At 53.8% G+C, this 12,902-nt stretch overlaps 1 protein-coding gene across 1 annotated transcript; it reads right to left on the bottom strand.

The window, feature by feature from the left end:
• Nucleotides 1-2,490: 2,490 nt before the first annotated feature.
• LOC139250455 (ubiquitin carboxyl-terminal hydrolase CYLD-like) lies at nucleotides 2,491-12,670 on the bottom strand (the record flags this gene model as incomplete). Its single annotated transcript, XM_070872857.1, has 5 exons — nucleotides 12,487-12,670; nucleotides 7,508-7,643; nucleotides 4,993-5,103; nucleotides 3,316-3,407; nucleotides 2,491-2,557 (listed from the first exon to the last, which is right to left on the bottom strand). Coding segments are annotated over exons 2-5 (326 nt in total), but the record flags the coding sequence as incomplete, so codon positions are not given.
• Between the last annotated feature and the right edge of the window lie 232 nt (nucleotides 12,671-12,902).

The following is a 12,902-nucleotide window of genomic DNA, read 5'->3' as shown; positions in this document are numbered from 1 at the left end:
AACGGGCCATCCCGCAGTGTGCACCATCTACAAGATGCACCGCAGCAACTCGCCAAGGCTTCTTCCACAGCACCTCCCACACCCACCACCTCCACCCCCTAGAAGGACAAGGGCAGCAGGCGCCTGGGAACACCATCACCTCCACAGTCCCCTCCCAGTCACACACCATCCTGACTTGATATATATCGGCCGATCCTTCATCGTCGCTGGGTCAAAATCCTGGAACTCCCTCCCTAACAGCACTGTGGGAGCACCTTCACCACACGGACTGCAGCGGTTCGAGAAGGCGGCTCACCACCACCTTCTCAATGGCAATTAGGGATGGGCAATAAATGCCGGCCTGGCCAGCAACGCCCACATCCCGTGAACAAATAAATAATATTATAGCACACTCGGGAGTGCTGGAGGCTGTCTCTGGATTCGAACCTCCAACACCCCATACCTTGAGGAACACAAATGGACAATGCCAGGGGCTGTGCCAGTCAGTTGGGTATCGGGGTTGACCAATGGATTCGCCAGGACAAGCAGGGTAACATTGGGGGCACTGCGTCCAGTCCGGGGGCAGCTCCGAGTTGCTGGACAATTAACGCCTGGAAAGTGGGCAATGCGTCAACACAGGTTGAAGACAGGATTCGGCCCAGCCTCTCCCCAACCCCCCCCTCCGCCCAGCCTCTCCCCACACCCCCCCTCCGCCCAGCCTCTCCCCAACCCTCCACTCCGCCCAGTCTCTCCCCACACCCCCCCTCCACCCAGTCTCTCCCCAACCCCCCACTCCGCCCAGCCTCTCCCCACTCTCCTCCGCCCAGCCACTCCCCAACCCCCCACTCCGCCCAGCCTCTCCCCAACACCCCCACTCCGCCCAGCCTCTCCCCACCCCCGCCCCTCAGCCCAGTCTCTCCCCACTCTCCTCCGCCCAGCCTCTCCCCACACCCCCCCTCCGCCCAGCCTCTCCCCACACCCCCCCTCCGCCCAGCCTCTCCCCACCCCCGCCCCTCAGCCCAGTCTCTCCCCACTCTCCTCCGCCCAGTCTCTCCCCACTCTCCTCCGCCCAGCCACTCCCCAACCCCCCACTCCGCCCAGCCTCTCCCCAACCCCCCACTCCACCCAGCCTCTCCCCACCCCCGCCCCTCAGCCCAGTCTCTCCCCACTCTCCTCCGCCCAGTCTCTCCCCACACCCCCCCTCCGCCCAGCCTCTCCCCACCCCCGCCCCTCAGCCCAGTCTCTCCCCACTCTCCTCCGCCCAGCCTCTCCCCACATTCCCCCTCCGCCAAGCATCTCCCCACACCCCACCTCCGCCCAGCCTCTCCCCAACCCCCCACTCCGCCCAGCCACTCCCCACCCCCGCCCCTCAGCCCAGTCTCTCCCCACTCTCCTCCGCCCAGCCTCTCCCCACATTCCCCCTCCGCCCAGCCTCTCCCCAACCCCCCACTCCACCCAGCCTCTCCCCACCCCCGCCCCTCAGCCCAGTCTCTCCCCACTCTCCTCCGCCCAGCCTCTCCCCACATTCCCCCTCCGCCCAGCATCTCCCCACACCCCCCTCCGCCCAGCCTCTCCCCACACCCCCCCCTCCACCCAGTCTCTCCCCACTCTCCTCCGCCCAGCCTCTCCCCACATTCCCCCTCCGCCCAGCCTCTCCCCACACCCCCCTCCGCCCAGCCTCTCCCCACCCCCGCCCCTCAGCCCAGTCTCTCCCCACTCTCCTCCGCCCAGCCTCTCCCCACATTCCCCCTCCGCCCAGCCTCTCCCCACATTCCCCCTCCGCCCAGCCTCTCCCCACACCCCCCTCCGCCCAGCCTCTCCCCACACCCCCCTCCGCCCAGCCTCTCCCCACACCCCCTCCGCCCAGTCTCTCCCCACTCTCCTCCGCCCAGCCTCTCCCCACACCCCCCTCCGCCCAGCCTCTCCCCAACCCCCCCTCCACCCAGTCTCTCCCCACACCCCCTCCGCCCAGTCTCTCATCACACCCCCCTCCGCCCAGCCTCTCCCCACACCCCCTCCGCCCAGTCTCTCCCCACACCCCCCCTCTGCCCAGTCTCTCCCCACACCCCCCTCCGCCCAGCCTCTCCCCAGCCACCACCTCCGCCCAGTCTCTCCCCACCCCCCTCCCTTCACCAGCCTCTCCTCTCCCCTCCCCTCCCCCCACCCCTCCCCCACAGCAGGAAGACAGTTCCTCTCTCAATAACACACATGAAACTTGGGGAGCTTCCCAAAAATTGGGGCGCGGAGCAGGGTGGGGAGGAGGGAAAGCTTAAGTGGTTGGAGGAGAATTCTTGATTGGTGTGTCGAATTCAACTAGATTCTCTGGGATACAGGGAAGCCACTGAAGACAGGAGTGATGGGCGTAAGGGCGAGGCTGGGCGGGGGGGGGTGCGGGTGAGGCAGGGTGGGTGGGAGGGGGCGGGGCGGAAGGGGAGGGGGCTGGGCGGAGGGTGGGGGGGGGAGGGGGTCCGAGGGGAGGGTTGAGGAGGCTGACTCCAAGCAGGGACTCACTTCAGCTTGAGCAGTGGCTCTAGACCCAACACGTGCTGCATGATAACGTTGAGGAACTCCTCCGGATCTGGAACGGAACAGAACACTGGTTACTGCCCAGGGTACACTTGCCCCTCTTTCCCTGCCCTGAACACACCAGCTCCTTGCTGGGGTGTCACTGCCCCTCCCCCTCCAGTCTCTCACTCCCCCGTGTACGTGTGAGCCCAGACTCTTTGAGTGGAACCGGCTATTCCGCCACATGGGCAGCACATTTTGTCGGTGGTAGCAGTGGAGGGGGGCAGTTTGATTATTTTCACCTCCCGAAGGCAAGGATGTTGAGGCCAACGGTGTCACTCTGAGTCAGAAGGTTGTGGGTTCAATTCCCACTCCAGAGACTCGAGCACAGAAATCTCGGCTGACACTCCCAGTGCCGTGCTGAGGGAGCGCTGCACTGTCGGAGGTGCCGTCTTTCTGATGAGACGTGAAACCGAGGCCCCGTCTGCTCTCTCAGGTGGACGTAAAAGATCCCATGGCACTATTTCGAAGAAGAGCAGGGGAGTTATCCCCGGCGTCCTGGCCAATATTTAGCCCTCAACCAACATCACAAAAACAGATTATCTGGTCATTATCACATTGCTGTTTGTGGGATCTTGCTGTGCGCAAATTGGCTGCCGTGTTTCCCACATTACAACATGCGCTCCAAAAACTATTTCAATGGCTGGAAAGCGCTTCGGAGGTGATGAACGCAGGTTATTTCTTATTCTTTCAGTAGCAGGCGGACTTTGGGCACCATCGCACGACACAGGCGGTGACATCAGAGCGCCCCCGATCGTGCTCACCACTGACCTTTCTCCTCGCTCGTAAATCCTGCGCAGTAGCCGCCTTGTGTCAGCTCCTTCCGCAGGTTCATCACCTTTTTACAGTCTACGAACCCGTCCCTGGTATAGAGAGAGAGTGAGAGAGAGTGTGAGAGAGAGAGAGAGAGAGAGAGAGAGACTGGGTCACCACACAGATACTAACGGAGCTGGAACCTTATCCCGCGAGGCTCTGCGAAGGTTGAGCGCACTGCAGGTTTTATTTCCGATTCACCGCTCCCGTTAGTTGTTTCCTGCCCGTCTCCACTCAGCTGTGGGGATTGGCCAAGGGCCCGTACACACTGCGTTTCATCCATTCCAACCAGTCCCACTCCTTTCCCCACGGCCCTGAAAATCTTCCCCCACCCCCCACCCCCCAACCTCAAGTATTGATCCAACTCCTTTGTGAAAGTTATCGAATCTGCTTCCATCGCCCTTTCAAGCAGCGCGTTCCAGACCCGAACATTTTGCTGCGTAAACAAAATTCTCATCTTCCCCCCCCCCGCCCCAACCCCCCGGCCCCCCAAATCCTTCTGCCAATTATTTTAAATCTGTGTCCCCCGCTTACCCTCCTTCCTGCCACTGGAAACAGTTTTTCTCTAGCCACTCTATCAAAAGCTCTTCATGATTTTGAACACCTCTATTAAATTTCCTCTTAACCTTCTCTGCTCTAAAGGAGAACAATCCCAGCTTCTCCACATAACCGAATTCCCTCAGCCCTGGTCCATTCTCGTAAATCTCCTCCGCTCCCTCTCAAAGGCCTCGACATCCTCAAAGTGCAGAGCCTCGAATTGGACACAGTACTCCAGCTGGGGCCTAAGCAGTGTTTTAAACAAGATTTTACACAACTTCCTGGCTTTTGTACTCTATGCCTCTATTTATAAAGACCAGGATCCTCTATGTTTTTTTAATAACCGTCTCAATTTGTCCTGACACCTTCAAGAGTCAATTGGGGTATTCTGGAACTTAGAGGAGGAGTGGGAAGAACACGCATCCCCAAAATAAACCAGTGGGGGGGGGGGTCGCATGTTCCCCTCTTATTTCAACCCCCCTCGCCTGACTCACTCCACCCTCCCTCCCTCGCCTCGCCTGATTCCTCCACCCTCCCCTCGGCTCACTCCCCCCTCACCCTCCTATCAGCTCATTCCCCCTCCCCCCTCCCTCCCCTCAGCTCACTCCCCCTCACCCCGGCTCACTCTCCCTCCCTCCCCCTCCCCCACACCCTCCCCTCGGCTCACTGCCCCTCCCTCCCCCTCGCCCCCCCACCCTCCCCTCGGCTCACTGCCCCTCTCCCCCCCACCCTCCCCTCAGCTCACTCCCCCTCACCCTCCCCTCGGCTCACCCCCCCTCCCCCCGTACCCTCCCTTCGGCTCACTGCCCCTCCCTCACCTCCCACCCTACCCTTGGCTCACTCCCCCTTCCTTCCTTCCTTGGCCTGACTCCCCCTCCCTACCTCGGCTCACTCCCCCTCCCCCCGTACCCTCCCTTCGGCTCACTGCCCCCTCCCTCACCTCCCACCCTCCCCGTGGCTCACTCCCCCTCCCTTCCTTCCTTCCTTGGCCTGACTCCCCATCCCCCCCTCGGCTCACTCCCCCTCCCCTCACCCTCCCCTCAGCTCACTGCCCCTCCCTCCCCTCGGCTCCCTCCCCCACCCCCACCATATACTGACCTGCGCAGTGGATTCACGATTTCCTCCCGTAGTATTCTCTGAATGTGTCCGTCCTGGTGGGACGTGGACTTGTGCAGCATGGAGTCCAGCACCAAGGTGCAGGAGAAGAGGCTGAAAACAGCAACCACACACAATCACTGTCAGAGAGTCAACCAGTCGATCCAGGCTCTCCTCAAAACAGACCTGCCATCCCGGGAATCAGTCTGGTGAACCTTCGCTGCACTCCCTCAATAGCAAGAACGTCCTTCCTCAGATTGGGAGACCAAAACTGAACACAATATTCCAGGTGAGGCCTCACCAAGGCCCTGTACAACTGCAGTAAGACCTCCCTGCTCCTATACTCAAATCCCCTCGATATGAAGGCCAACATACCATTTGCCTTCTTCACCGCCTGCTGTACCTGCATGCCAACTTTCAATGACTGATGAACCATGACACCCAGGTCTCGATGCACCTCCCCTTTTCCTAATCTGCTGCCATTCGGATAATATTCTGCCTTCGTGTTTTTGCCCCCAAAGTGGATAACCTCACATTTATCCACATTATACTGCATTTGCCATGCATTTGCCCACTCGCCTAACCTGTCCAAGTCACCCTGCAGCCTCTTAGCGTCCTCCTCACAGCTCACACCGTCACCCAGCTTAGTGTCATCTGCAAACTTGGAGATATTACACTCAATTCCTTCATCTAAATCATTAATGTATATTGTAAATAGCTGGGGTCCCAGCACTGAGCCCTGCGACACTCCACTAGTCACTGCCTGCCATTCTGAAAAGGACCCGTTTATCCCGACTCTCTGCTTCCTGTCTGCCAACCAGTTCTCTATCCACGTCAGTACATTACCCCCAATACCATGCGCTTTAATTCTACACACCACTCTCTTGTGTGGGACCTTGTCAAAAGCCTTTTGAAAGTCCAAGTACACCACATCCACTGGTTCTCCCTTGTCTACTCTACTAGTTACATCCTCAAAAAATTCTAAAAAACTTGTCAAGTATGATTTCCCTTTCATAAATCCATGCTGACTTGGACCGATCCCGTCACTACTTTCCAAATGCGCTGCTATTTCATCTTTAATAATTGATTCCAACATTTTCCCCACTACTGATGTCAGGCTAACCGGTCTATAATTACCCGCTTTCTCTCTCCCTCCTTTTTTAAAAAGTGGTGTTACATTAGCTACCCTCCAGTCCATAGGAACTGATCCAGAGTCGATAGACTGTTGGAAAATGATCACCAATGCATCCACTATTTCTAGGGCCACTTCCTTAAGTACTCTGGGATGCAGACTATCAGGCCCTGGGGATTTATCGGCCTTCAATTCCATCAATTTCCTGAACACAATTTCCCGCCTAATAAGGATTTCCTTCAGTTCCTCCTTCTCACTAGACTCTCGGTCCCTTAGTATTTCCGGAAGGTTATTTGTGTCTTCCTTCGTGAAGACAGAACCAAAGTATTTGTTCAATTGGTCTGCCATTTCTTTGTTCCCCATTATAAATTCACCTGAATCTGACTGCAAGGGACCTACGTTTGTCTTTACTAATCTTTTTCTCTTCACCTATCTATAGAAGCTTTTACAGTCAGTTTTTATGTTCCCAGCAAGCTTCCTCTCTTACTCTATTTTCCCCCTCTTAATTAAACACTTTGTCTTCTTCTGCTGGATTCTAAATTTCTCCCAGTCCTCAGGTTTGCTGCTTTTTCTGGCCAATTTATATGCCTCTTCCTTAGATTTAACACTATCCTTAATTTCCCTTGTTAGCCACGGTTGAGCCACCTTCCCTGTTTTATTTTTACTCCAGACAGGGATGTACAATTGTTGAAGTTCATCCATGTGATCTTTAAATGTTTGCCATTGCTTATCCACCATCAACCTTTTAAGTATCATTCGCCAGGTGAGGTCTATAGGCGAGGTCTGGGTGAGGCCTCATCTACAGGTGATGCCTGGCTGTGTTCGGACAGGCGAGGGACCTCTCTTGGGGTCGGGCAGCTCAGGGGAGTTTCTCCAGTGAACTAACTGGCCTGCTGTGTCTTTCTAGAATTTTCCAGTTTTATTTTAGATATCCGGCATTTGTTCCTCTGCCTTTATTAACACCTTTTACAAAATAATTCCAAACTGCCAGCCACAAACCAGGGAAACGAGAAAATAATTCCCAAATGTATTCATTTCTCCCCGAAAGAAGTAAAGAGGTGACCTTTCACTTTCTCCGGGAAATACGTGACTCCTTCCTGGGAAACGGGTGTCTCCTTACTGGAGCGTGGCCAGAGCCCCGACCCGAGTGAGCCGAACCCCAGTCCGCTGTCGGAGCATCGCCACCGAGCCCCAAGTCACCAGGGGTCCTGAGGCCAACATTAGCTGCTCTTCCGACCCGCGTCTGATATCAGGTGACCACAGCGCAGTCCTGGGACCAAAGCCTGGTCTGCCTGACTCAGGTATCATTTAATATCATTTACTTCAGATATAAACTCAGCTTGGAATAAATTATGACCAGTCATCGAGGTGAGGAGACTCCCTTGCCTGAAGAGAGCGGAATCCATGTAGCAGGAATTGCAGTGCCCCTGGATCCCACGCATTCTTCCCTGCAGAACTCGGACAGCCTCCTCGTTCCTCGGTGGTGGGATGATCACAGGGACCACACAGCTCTCCCGATTGTCTGTGGTAAATGGGAAGACCACGCAGTGTTATAGGACGGACACATTCCCACTCAACCACTCGTCCTCCCCCAGGCCCCCTCCCCCCAGAGCCCCCCCTCCAGTCCCCAGTCGTCCCCCCATCCAGTCCCCAGACCCCCTCCCCCCAGTCCCCAGACCCACCCCCTCCAGTCCCTAGATCCCCTCCCCCCTACAGTCCCCAGACCCCCTTCCTCCAGTCCCCAGACCCACCCCCTCCAGTCCCCCAACCCCCCCTCCAGTTCCCAGACCCCCCCCCCCTCCAGTCCCCAGACCCCCCCCCTTCCAGTCCCCAGACCCCCCCCCCCCCTCCTGTCCCCAGTTACAGTTTTAGTCTCCTTATTTAAGAAGGGATATACTTGCATTGGAGGCAGTTCAGAGAAGGTTCACGAGGTTGATTCCTGAGATGAGGGGGTTGACTTATGAGGAAAGGTTGAGTAGGTTGGGCCTCTACTCATTGGAATTTAGAAGAGTGAGAGGTGATCTTATTGAAACAAAGAAGATACTGAAGGGGCTTGACAAGGTAGATGCAGAGAGAATGTTTCCCCTCGCGGGGGAATCTAGAACTAGGGAACAGAGTTTTAGAATAAGGGGTCGCCCATTTCAAACTGAGATGAGGAGGAATTTATTCTCTCAGATGGTTGTAAATCTGTGGAATTCTCTGCCCCAGAGAGCTGTGGAGGCTGGGTCATTGAATATATTTAAGGTGGAGATAGACAGATTTTTGAGCGATAAGGGAGTAAAGGGTTATGGGGAGCGGGCAGGGAAGTGGAGCTGAGTCCATGATCAGCCATGATATTGAATGGCGGAGCAGGCTCGAGGGGACAAATAGAAATATAGAAACATAGAAAATAGGTGCAGGAGTAGGCCATTCGGCCCTTCGAGCCTGCACCACCATTCAATACGATCATGGCTGATCATTTATCTCAGTACCCCTTTCCTGCTTTCTCTCCATACCACTTGATCCCTTTAGCCGTAAGGGCCATATCTAACTCCCTCTTGAATATATCCAATGAACTGGCATCAACAACACTCTGCAGTGGGTTATTCCACAGGTTAACAACTCTGAGTAAAGAAGTTTCTCCTCATCTCAGTCCTAAATGGCTTACCCCTTATCCTTAGACTGTGACTCCTGGTTCTGGACTTCCCCAACATCGGGAACATTCTTCCTGCATCTAACCTGTCCGGTCCCGTCAGAATTTTATATGTTTCTATGATATCCCCTCTCATCCTTCTAAACTCCAGTGAATACAGGCCCAGTCGATCCAGTCTCTCCTCACATGTCAGTCCTGCCATCCCGGGATTCAGTCTGGTGAACCTTCGCTGCACTCCCTCAATAGCAAGAACGTCCTTCCTCAGATTAGGAGACCAAGACTGAACACAATATTCCAGGTGAGGCCTCACCAAGGCCCTAAACAACTGCAGTAAGACCTCCCTGCTCCTATACTCAAATCCCCTAGCTGTGAAGGCCAACATGCCATTTGCCTTCTTCACCAACCGCTGTATCAGCATGCCAACTTTCAATGACTGATGTACCATGACACCCAGGTCTCGTTGCACCTCCCCTATTCCTAATCTGCCGTCATTCAGATAATATTCTGCCTTTGTGTTTTTGCCCCCTAAGTGGATAACCTCACATTTATCCATGTTATACTGCATCTGCCATGCATTTGCCCACTCACCTAACCTGTCCAAGTCACCCTGCAGCCTCTTAGCGTCCTCCTCACAGCTCAAACCACCACTCAGCTTAGTGTCATCTGCAAACTTGGAGATATTACACTCAATTCCTTCATCTAAATTATTGATGTATATTGTAAATAGCTGGGGCCCCAGCACTGAGCCCTGCGGCACACCACTAGTCACTGCCTGCCATTCTGAAAAGGACCCGTTTATCCCGACTCTCTGCTTCCTGTCTGCCAACCAGTTCTCTATCCACGTCAATACATTACCCCCAATACCATGTGCTTTGATTTTGCACACCAATCTCGTGTGGGACCTTGTCAAAAGCCTTTTGAAAGTCCAAATACACCACATCCACTGGTTCTCCCTTGTCCACTCTACTAGTTACATCCTCAAAATTTTCCAGAAGATTTGTCAAGCATGATTTCCCTTTCATAAATCCATGCTGACTTGGACCAATCCTGTCACTGCTTTCCAAATGTGCTGCTATTTAATCTTTAATAATTGATGCCAATATTTTCCCCACTACTGATGTCAGGCTAACCGGTCTATAATTACCCGTTTTCTCTCCCCCTCCTTTTTTAAAAAGTGGTGTTACATTAGCTACCCTCCAGTCCATAGGAACTGATCCAGAGTCGATAGACTGTTGGAAAATGATCACCAATGCATCCACTATTTCTAGGGCCACTTCCTTAAGTACTCTGGGATGCAGACTATCAAGCCCCGGGAATTTATCGACCTTCAATCCCATCAATTTCCCGCCTAATAAGGATTTCCTTCAGTTCCTCCTTCTCACTAGACCCTCGGTCCCCTAGTATTTCCGGAAGGTTATTTGTGTCTTCCTTCGTGAAGACAGAACCAAAGAATTTGTTCAATTGGTCTGCCATTTCTTTGTTCGCCATTATAAATTCACCTGAATCTGACTGCAAGGGACCTACGTTTGTCTTTACTAATCTTTTTCTCTTCACATATCTATAGAAGCTTTTGCAGTCAGTTTTTATGTTCCCAGCAAGCTTCCTCTCGTACTCTATTTTGCCCCTCCTAATTACACCCTTTGTCCTCCTCTGCTGAATTCTAAATTTCTCCCAGTCCTCAGGTTTGCTGCTTTTTCTGTCTAATTTATATGCCTCTTCCTTGGATTTAACACTATCCTTAATTTCCCTTGTTAGCCACGGTTGAGCCACCTTACCCGTTTTATTTTTACTCCAGACAGGGATGTACAATTGCTGAAGTTCATCCATGTGATCTTTAAATGTTTGCCATTGCTTATCCACCGTCAACCCTTTAAGTATCACTCGCCAGTCTATTCTAGCCAATTCACGCCTCATACCATCGAAGTTACCTTCCTTAAGTTCAGGATCCTAGTCTCTGAATTAACTGTGTCACTCTCCATCTTAATAAAGAATTCTACCATATTATGGTCACTCTTCCCCAAGGGGCCTCGCACAACAAGATTGCTAATTAGCCCCTTCTCATTACACATCACCCAGTCTAGGATGGCCAACCCTCCAGTTGGTTCCTCGACGTATTGGTCTAGAAAACCATCCCTAATACACTCCAGGAAATCCTCCTCCACCGCATTGCTACCAGTTTGGTTTGCCCAATCTATGTGTAGATTAAAGTTGCCCAGGATAACTGCTGTACCTTTAGTGCACGCATCCCTACTTCTGCTCCTATTTCTTATGTTCTTATGTGATCCCATTGAAACATATAAAATTCTTAAGGGGTTTGACAGGGTTAATGCTGAGAAAATGTTTCCCCTGGCTGGGGAGTGTAGAACCAGGGGTCACAGTCTCAGAATAAGCAATCGGCTATTTAGGACTGAGATGAGAAGAAAGATCTTTACTCAAAGAGTTGTAAATCTGTGGAATTCTCTACCCCAGAGAGCTGTGGATGCTCAGTCGGTGAGTATATTCAAGATAGAGGTCGATAAATGTTGGGGAACAAAGGGAATTATGCGCTGTAGGGATAGTGCAGGAAGGTGGAGTTGAGGTAGAAGATCAGCCATGAAGGGCCAAATGGCCTACTCCAGCTCCCACTTCTTATGTGCTTATGTCTTAAAGCTCCAATTATCCCCCAACATCCACAGCTTTTTGGGGGAGGAGAACTCCAGATTTCCACTGCTGTGTGTGTGAAGAATTGATTCCAGACATCACCGCTGAACGGCCTAGCTTGAATTTTAAGGTCGTGCCCTCTTGATTTCGACTCCTCCCACCAGAGGAAATAGTTTCTCTATCTACCCTATCGAATCCTTAAATCATCTTAAACAAGCCCAGTCGATGCAACCTGTCCTCATAATTTAATCCTTCAAGCCCTGGTACAGGTTAAACCTCCCTTATCCGGAACCCTCGGGATATGGCCTGTTCTGGATGAGGAATAAGGGATTTTTCCGGACCAGGGGTGGTCACGTTAAATTGGATGATACAGGTACTGAGCAAGGGGATGTCGGGGCTGGCTGGCTTGGGGCTGGGAGTGCGGCAGAGAGATCATTTGGGGGGGGGGGGGGGGGCGGTGGATCGCGGGGTCAGGTCAACGATTGCGGGAGTCGGCAGCGAGGAAGGACTTCAATTTGTTCATGTCGGAGTTCTGCGCATGCGCCACCCGGTGGCCGGGAATGGTTCTGGACGAGGGGTGGTTCTGGATCAGGGAGGTTCGACCTGCATCACTCTGGTGGATCTGCGCACACTCCAAGGCCCAGAACTGAACGCAGTGCTCCAGTTGGGGTGTGACCAAGGCTCAGTGGTACTGAAGCACCAATTCCACCCCCGGGTATTCCATTCCCCTCGAGATACAAGCCAATATTCCAGAAGCCTCCATTAAATTGGGCGGTGAGGGCAGTGAAAGCTGACCTCCTCCCTTCATCCTCCCGGTGTAGAAATGGAACCTCACCTCCACCATCTCCTGCTCTGACCCATCCGTTCCCAGACCTTCAAACCTGTGGACACCTGACCTCCACCCGACTCGACCTTTACCAATCACGATATTCAGGCTTTCTTCAAACCTGTTGCCTAATCACTAATTCCTAATCTACCTCTTTAATCCTGACCCCCGACCCCTACAGTGGGGTGATCCACTCAATGGGCCTTGGCCCCCCACCCACCCACAGTAAATAAATAGTTCAGCGGAGAGACCAACTAACAGCCTTACTGGTTCGTTCTGGGCCTTGCGAATCCTCCCGACCGATGGTCAGCGACTGGAACCTGGTGTCGGGCTGACACGACTCCAGATGGACGAAGATTCCCCTTTGGCTGCGCACTCGAAGTATCGAATCCCCTGCCAGGTCCCGTCAGTTACTCCTTTCTCTTCGTCCTTCAAGACAACACACCTGTTAACATCTATGAGCGGCATTCAACCATCGATTCCCGCACAGCCCAGCGGGTAAAGGGCAATGCCCACTGGACCGATGGAGGGTGAGAGAGAGAGAGAGAGAGAGAGGGTGCGCGCGCGTGCGAGAGAGCGAGAGACAGTGAGGGTGCGCGCACGCGAGAGAGCGAGAGAGAGGGTGCGCGCGCGAGAGTGCTGTTGCGCGCGAGAGAGAGAGAGAGAGGGTGCGCGCGAGAGAA

The sequence above is a fragment of the Pristiophorus japonicus genome, unplaced genomic scaffold, assembly GCF_044704955.1.
Source record: "Pristiophorus japonicus isolate sPriJap1 unplaced genomic scaffold, sPriJap1.hap1 HAP1_SCAFFOLD_3763, whole genome shotgun sequence".
NCBI lineage: Eukaryota > Metazoa > Chordata > Chondrichthyes > Pristiophoridae > Pristiophorus > Pristiophorus japonicus.
The sequence above is the reverse complement of the archived record's forward strand: the minus strand, read 5'-3'. Positions and strand labels throughout refer to the sequence as shown.